This window comes from Palaemon carinicauda, chromosome 11 (genome assembly GCF_036898095.1).
Source record: "Palaemon carinicauda isolate YSFRI2023 chromosome 11, ASM3689809v2, whole genome shotgun sequence".
Taxonomy (NCBI): domain Eukaryota; kingdom Metazoa; phylum Arthropoda; class Malacostraca; order Decapoda; family Palaemonidae; genus Palaemon; species Palaemon carinicauda.
Genome location: NC_090735.1, coordinates 88384009 through 88391363, shown reverse-complemented (window position 1 = coordinate 88391363; position 7355 = coordinate 88384009). Strand labels below are relative to the sequence as shown.

Genomic DNA, 7355 nt, shown 5'->3' with positions numbered 1-7355 from the left:
CAAATTAGCAGTACCAATAATCTGGTTCTTACCTGATAAGGAAGCTGGCTTCATAGTTATCTTGCCTCATTTGTCTGTATTCCTTAAGAGACTCAGCGATCCACCCAGGGGGCTGTAAAATTCTCTGTGGGGCTGCCACAAGGTCCTCGACCTTAGCGTGGCTAGACCTCCACCCTTGCTATCCTGACATAGCCATAGACAACAATTCTGACCACCTACTCAAAGAACTAAAAACACACCATAAAAACTAACTCGACTTGCATCCCAGACTGTGGAAGACTGCAACAACCTTCACAGGCAACCTGTGATACCAAGTTCAAGAAAAAGGCAAGGGTATATAATGAAAAAAGTTATAGGGTAGAGGCAGTAGTACCTTCTCCAACTACGACGCCGGAGGTAACATACGGACCCAGGGAGCAACAATCTTCATATTGGGTCTGGATTTCTTTAAGGCAGCAGTCTGCGAAGATTGATTTACTTCGCCAGAAAGTAGCCTCCAAGATTGACTTCATTGACTTATTGTGTCTATAAGCCATAGAAGTCGCTACAGCTCTAACCTCATGTGGTTTTACCTTAAGGATTGGAAAGCTTTTTCCTCACAATTCTGGTGAGCTTCCCTTATCAAATCCTTAATCAAAAATGCCAGAGCATTCTTTGATAAAGGTAAAAAGGGCTTTTTAACTGAGCACCAGAGGTTGTCTGCTTGTCCTCTCAGGTTTTTGGACGCCTGATGATAAAATTTCAGAGCTCTCACTGGACAAAGGCCTCTCTCCTTTCCCGTCCTACTAAGTGAGATAACCCTGGAATGGTAAAGGATCTGGGCCCAGGTCGAGAAGGATTCTCGTTCTTGGCGAGAAAGCCTAGTTGAAGGGAGCAAACTGCATTGTCTCCATTAAAGCCCACCTTCTTGCTGATGGCTTGCAACTCTCCTACTCTCTTGGCTGTAGCCAACGCAACTAGGAATAGAGTCTTTTTAGTAAGATCCTTCCAAGAAGCCTTGTCAAGAGGTTCAAACCTGCTTGAGGTCAGAAAGGCCAGGACTACATCCAGGTTCCAAGAGGGGGTTGGGTTGTCCTTTCTCTTGCGGTCTCAAAAGATCTAATGAGGTCCGAGAGATCCTTGTTTCCTGACACGTCAATGTATCTGTGACGAAAGACGGAGGCTGGCATGCTGCGGTATCCCTTGATGGTCGATACAGCCAACTTTTCTTTCATTCGCAGATGCAACAGAAAGTCTGCTATTTGGGCTATAGAGGTACTGGAAGAGGAAAATTTGCTAGTCCTGCACCATTCTCTAAACACATCCCACTTAGATTGGTAAACCTTAATTGTGGACATCCTCCTAGCTCTCGCGGTAGCTCGTGCAGCTTCCCTTGAAAATCCCTTCGCTCTTGCCAGCTTTTCGATAGTCGAAAGACAGTTAGATTGAGAGCGGGGAGATTCTGATGGTACCTCTCTATGTGTGGCTGTTTGAATAGATCGCTCCGACTTGGTAATGCTCTGGGGGTAGCTACCAGCCACTCCATCACTTCTACAACCCAAGGTCTCATGGGCCAAAACGGAGCTATCAGGGTCATACGGGCGTTGTTCGATTCCCTGAACTTTTTCAAGACTCTGTCCAGGATCTTGAACGGTGGAAAAGCATACACGTTTAGTCCTTCCCAGTCCATGAGAAAGGCGTCTACCGCAGCTGCTTCCTGGTCTGGGACTGGAGAGCAATAAACTGGTAACCTCTTTGTCATCTGGGTAGTGAAGAGGTCTATAGAGGGTTCTCCCCACAGCATCCAAAGGCTGGTGCACACCTCGTGATGTAGGGTCCACTCTGTTGTGAGAACTTGTCTTCCTCTGCTGAGAAGATCCGCCCTGACGTTCTTTTCCCCTTCTATGAAGCGTGTTATCAGGGTTATGTCCCTCGCTTTTGCCCACAGTAGGAGATCTCTCGCTGCCTCGTAAAGGAAATCTGAACGAATGCCTCCCTGCTTCCTGATGTAGGCCAATGCTGTGGTGTTGTCTGCATTGTCCTGAACTAATTTGCCCTGGACATCCTCCTGGAAGTGCATTAGTGCTAGGAGAATGGCCACTTTCTCCTTGATGTTTATATGCCATTCCTTCTGAAACTTTAACCACAGACCCAAAATCTCGGCCTTCCCCAGTGTTGCACCCCACCCCCCATGTCTGAGGCGTCTGAATATAACACTCTGTTGAAGTTCGAGGCCTTCCAGGAGTTTGTTGGCATCGTCCCACCAACTCAAGTGATTCCTGATCCCCAGATGAATCGGAATCCACATTTCTAGACCTTGGTCTCTTGACCAATATTTTGAAAGATGGAATTTAAGAGGCCGTAAATGAAGTCTTCCCAGGGATATGAACTGCTCGATCAATGAGGGGGTACCCAGCAGACTCATCCATTCTCTTACCGAGCAGGTCCTTCTGTCTAGGAAGTGTTCCACCTTTCTTAGGCATTCTAGGATGCGTTTCGGGGCTGGAAAAGCACGAAAAACCACTGACTGAATCCACATCCCCAGGCAAATGATGTTTTGTGAGGGTGTCAGTTGAGATTTGGCCAGATATACCACCAGACCTAGCTGTTGCGTCAAAGACATTGTAACTTGAAGACCCTCCAGACACTTTTCTTGCGACGTGGCTCTGATTAGCCAGTCGTCCAGGAACATTGATATCCGTACTCCCTTCTGATGTAGCCAGCGAGCCATGTTGGCAACCACTCGAGTGAAAACGTAGGGAGCCGTGCTCAGTCCAAAACAGAGTGTTTTGAACTGATAAGTAGTTTCTTGGTAAACGAATCTCAGAAATTTTCTGTAGTTCAGGTGGATTGGGACGTGGAAATACGCATCCTGCAGATCTAATGACACCATCCAGTCTCCTTGTCTGGTGCCTGCTAGGACTGACGCGGAAGTCTCCATGGCAAACTTGACTTTGCTTATGAACTTGTTCAGAGGACTTACGTCCAGAACAGGTCTCTAACCCCCCGAGTTCTTCGGAACTAGAAAAAGTCTGTTGTAAAAACCCTCCGAAGAGGGGTTCTCTACTACTTCTATAGCTGCTTTTGACAGCATTAGGTTGACTTGTCTTGAAGAGCTGCTGCCTTGTTCCCTGTGTATGTTGCTGTCAACTCTAAGGATACTAACAAAAGAGGAGGCCTTCTCAGGAAGGGGATCTTGTAACCCTCCTTCAAGACATCGATTGTCCAGTCATCCGCCCCCCTTTGGCTCCACTATTGGCAAGAGTGGGATAACCTGGCTCCCACTTGTGTCTGGAGGTTGCAGGGTTCACTTCCTTGTTTTAGGTTGCTGCTTTGAGAATTTGCGAGGTTGTCCTCTAGCACCAATTCTCTGATTCCCTCTCGAAAGGGCTCTCCCACGAAAGGGCTGGCAAGTGGGAGGAGCTTCCTGGCTAAAAAGCTAGCCGGGAGGACTTTCTTGGCAGTCCTGGTAATAAGGTCCTGCGTTGCTTTGCGCAAGAGCTGCCGACAAATCCTTTACTATATCAGAAGGGAAGAGATGGTTACCCAAAGGGGCATACAATAGCTCTGATTTCTGAGCGAGGGTCAATCCTGACGACAGGAAGGAACACAGCATAGCCCTCTTCTTAATAATTCCTGCTGGGAAAAGGGCGTAGAGTTCGACGGACCCATCCCTCACGGTCTTATGAAGACAGGCAATCAGATGCATCTGGGCCTCATTCTTTGGATCTGTGACCTCTGCGAGGGCTCCGAGAGTCGAGTCCATCAGGCTGAAGACTTCTATAGTTCTAAAAATGCCCTTCAGCAAGTGATCCATCTCCGACGTGGTCCACATTACCTTCGACTTGGTCATGGCTGACCTGCGTGAGGCGTCAACTAGTCTGGAGAAGTCCCCCTGGGAGGCAGGAACTCCCAAACCGAGAACCTCCCCAGTTTCATACCACACACTGGATCTGGAGGCCAGTCTAGTAGGGGGAAAGGAAAAGGAGGTCTTCCCTAGATCCTTTCTCTTGGAAATCCACTCATTTAGAGTTGAGAAAGCTCTCTTGACTGATCTGGCAAGAACTGTTTTCTTGAACGAGGAAGGTTTCTGGGGTCTGCCCTTCAAAAACTGCGAAGGCGGGCTTTGAGGCAAAGCCTGTGTAAAGTCCTCCGGATATAACTCTGCTTGAACCGCCAACAATCTCTTAAGATCAGCTACATGAAGCGTTTCCCGTGTTTCCCCTTCTAAAATTTCATCCAAGGGGATAGCGATCTCCGGAGTAGAATGAGTAGGAGAAACATACGCCTCATCCTGTCGATTCTCGTCGTCCAGTATGTTTTCATCATGCTGTGATGAAACATCGTGCATGATTCCAGTAAGTTGCGAGGAAGCGTCACGCTTGCGTGCGTCCTGCCAACATCCCGCATGTTTTGAGGAAGAGTCATGCTTGCGTGCTTCCAGCATGCGTCCATCATGCTGCAAGGGAAGCGTCAACACTGCGTCCAGCGTGCTGCGAGGGAATGTCCTGCTCGCATGCGTCCAGCATGCCGCGAGGGAGCGTTAACTGCGCATCCAGCATGCCGCAAGGGAAAGACAACTGAGTGTCTACCATGCTGTGGGGAAACGTCCTGATTGCATGCGTCAAGCATGCGTCCAGCATGCCGCGAGGAAGCGTCCAGAACCTTGTCGCTTTCCGTAACGCGTCCCGATTGCTGTGCGGGAGCGTCGCTGAGCGCTGAAGTAACTCGCTGGCCGATCGCGCCTTGGTTAGATCTAGTTCCTTTCCTTAGTCTGTTGATATCCTTCGGTTCTTTCTTACGAGTCTCCTCTGTTTGTGACTTGTAGGCATCAGACAGGGACGTAATTGACCTCTTTAGCTCTGAAAGGTCTGACGCTTGTGGCACGTCCTGCACGCATCCAGACTGCTGCGAGGGAGCGTCGCGATTCCTATCGCTACCTGAACTGCATTCTGATCGCTGCAAGGGAGCATCTACTGGGGTTGTCTGGCCAAGAGGAGGAGAAAGCCCTTGCAATATCTCCCAATCCAGGAAGAGTCATGCTTGCGTACTTCCAGCATGCGTCCATCATGCTGCGAGGAAGCGTCAACACTGCGTCCAGCGTGCTGCGAGGGAATGTCCTGCTCGCATGCGTCCAGCATGCCGCGAGGGAGCATTAACTGCGCATCCAGCATGCCGCAAGGGAAAGAAAACTGAGCGTCTACCATGCTGCGAGGAAACGTCCTGATTGCATGCGTCAAGCATGCGTCCAGCATGCCGCGAGGAAGCGTCCAGAACCTTGTCGCTTCCCGTAACGCGTCCCGATCGCTGTGCGGGAGCGTCGCTGAGCGCTGAAGTAACTCGCTGGCCGATCACGCCTTGGGTTAGATCTAGTTCCTTTCCTTAGTCTGTTGATATCCTTCGGTTCTTTCTTACGAGTCTCCTCTGTTTGTGACTTGTAGGCATCAGACAGGGACGTAATTGACCTCTTTAGCTCTGAAAGGTCTGACGCTTGTGGCACGTCCTGCACGCATCCAGACTGCTGCGAGGGAGCGTCGCGATTCCTATCGCTACTTGAACTGCGTTCTGATCGCTGCAAGGGAGCATCTACTGGGGTTGTCTGGCCAAGAGGAGGAGAAAGCCCTTGCGAGATCTCCCAATCCAGGGGAGGGGGAGAAGCGTGCACAGAAGTAAAGCGTGCACCCTCTTCCTCCGACGAACTAAGTGCCCTACGCGACTACTTAGGTGCTGACACATCGTCTTCTTCCGAAAGAAAAACTTCCGGCGAGCTCCAGTTACTGCAGGATGGTTGCTGGAACTTAGCAGGAGACCTACGACTCTTGAGAGGCCTCAAAAGAAGAGGTTGACGCCAACCGCATCTAGGTCTTGCGTCCTCCGATAAGGACGAACACTTCCTCATCTCGCATTTCCTGCAGCGAGGGGGAGCGTCCTGGGATGCGTCAACAGGATCGCTCAACAGGACGTCTGTTTGTTGTTTAACATCTCTCATCTCCCTTCGCCTTTCTACTTAACTTTTCCCAGGGGTTGGGGAGCATGGAAGAGGTCCCGGGCTAGGAGTATGACAGACACGAATGGACGCACCCTCCACTTCACTATCACTATTCACAAACTTGCGTTGCAACCCACGCACTGCCCCCCACATCACTTCTTTTTCCGAAGTAAGGGATTGCACTTGTGCACCTAAGGCTGAAATTGCAGCCAACACATCCTTCAAAGAAGGCTCACTTACCTCCGACACCTTACCGGGGTCTGGTACTACTGCCTTAGGATTAGGAATAGGAATATTAGTAACAAGCACATTAGAAGGAACATGACTATCGGAAGATCTATTATAAAGAACACTAGCCGATTTAGCTCTCCTAAGCCTGTCCTTCTCTAATCGCTTCCACTCTCTATCAGATAAAGACTCACATCCATTGCATCTGTCAATAAAAGTACATTCATGCCCTCTGCAACTTTTACATATTGAGTGAGGATCAAGCGAGGCCTTAGGCATTCGAGTCTTGCATCCTTTAACACACCTTCTAATTACAGAGTCAGCCATTTTGTAAACTAGAAAATAGTAAACTAACTGTCCAGGTAAAAAAACCAACAAAGTCTATCTAAACCGAGTGAAAAGTCAAAAGGGAAAATCCAAAAAAGCAGCGAGAGTCATCAACAATATTCAAACAAAAGGTACTTCACCAAATTTGTAGATAAAATAAACCACAACGAAACATATTTCCGACGTGTTGACTCGATCAACGGCAGGGAATTTCTGAGGAATGTTGGGAATGGTTCCAGTTACCTACTGAGAGGGCACTCAGGTATGACTACCTGCTTACCTGGCGGTGATTGCCGCGATATTTGAATTTCTGCCGCGCGTGCGACGAATCGGCGGGATTAAGCTATATACATGTAACTACCAGGGGAGTTATATATTTAAAAATAGCCAATTAGAAGGCAACGGTACGGGTGAACTTCATAGTTTAAGCAATCGACGCATCGATTAATGAGCAAGAGTCTATAGCAACCCGAGGGCTATAATTACAGGTTGATAACCTCTCTTAGGGAAGACCTGGGATTAGGAACTAGCCTATAGAGTTATTACCCATCTATCCAATCCACACCCTCAGAGGGAAATAGGCAAATTGATAGAAAACCAATAACCATATGAAGTGGTTATTTCCATGGCGGGGCCTAGAAGACCTTTTGTAAAAGGGGTTCCCAGGCCCAGCATACTTAAAGAAGCCTCAAAAGTTGAATTAGTAAGGCCTTTATGTTGATCTGTAGTTGAATTCACATAGTCAGTAGAGAACCCACCTTAGGTTAGGTAAGGCGGTCTCAGATAAAGAGGACAGAAAGGCATGTGCCCTAGAGGTACCTGAAAGTACAGG

The 7355-nt window shown here is 48.6% G+C and overlaps 1 protein-coding gene across 1 annotated transcript; it reads right to left on the bottom strand.

Annotated features, from left to right (window-relative positions):
* Window positions 1-1246: 1246 nt before the first annotated feature.
* Window positions 1247-2710, bottom strand: LOC137649372 (uncharacterized). The gene has a single exon (XM_068382355.1). It carries the CDS (start codon window positions 2708-2710, stop codon window positions 1247-1249), a length of 1464 nt encoding a protein of 487 aa, XP_068238456.1.
* Window positions 2711-7355: the final 4645 nt, after the last annotated feature.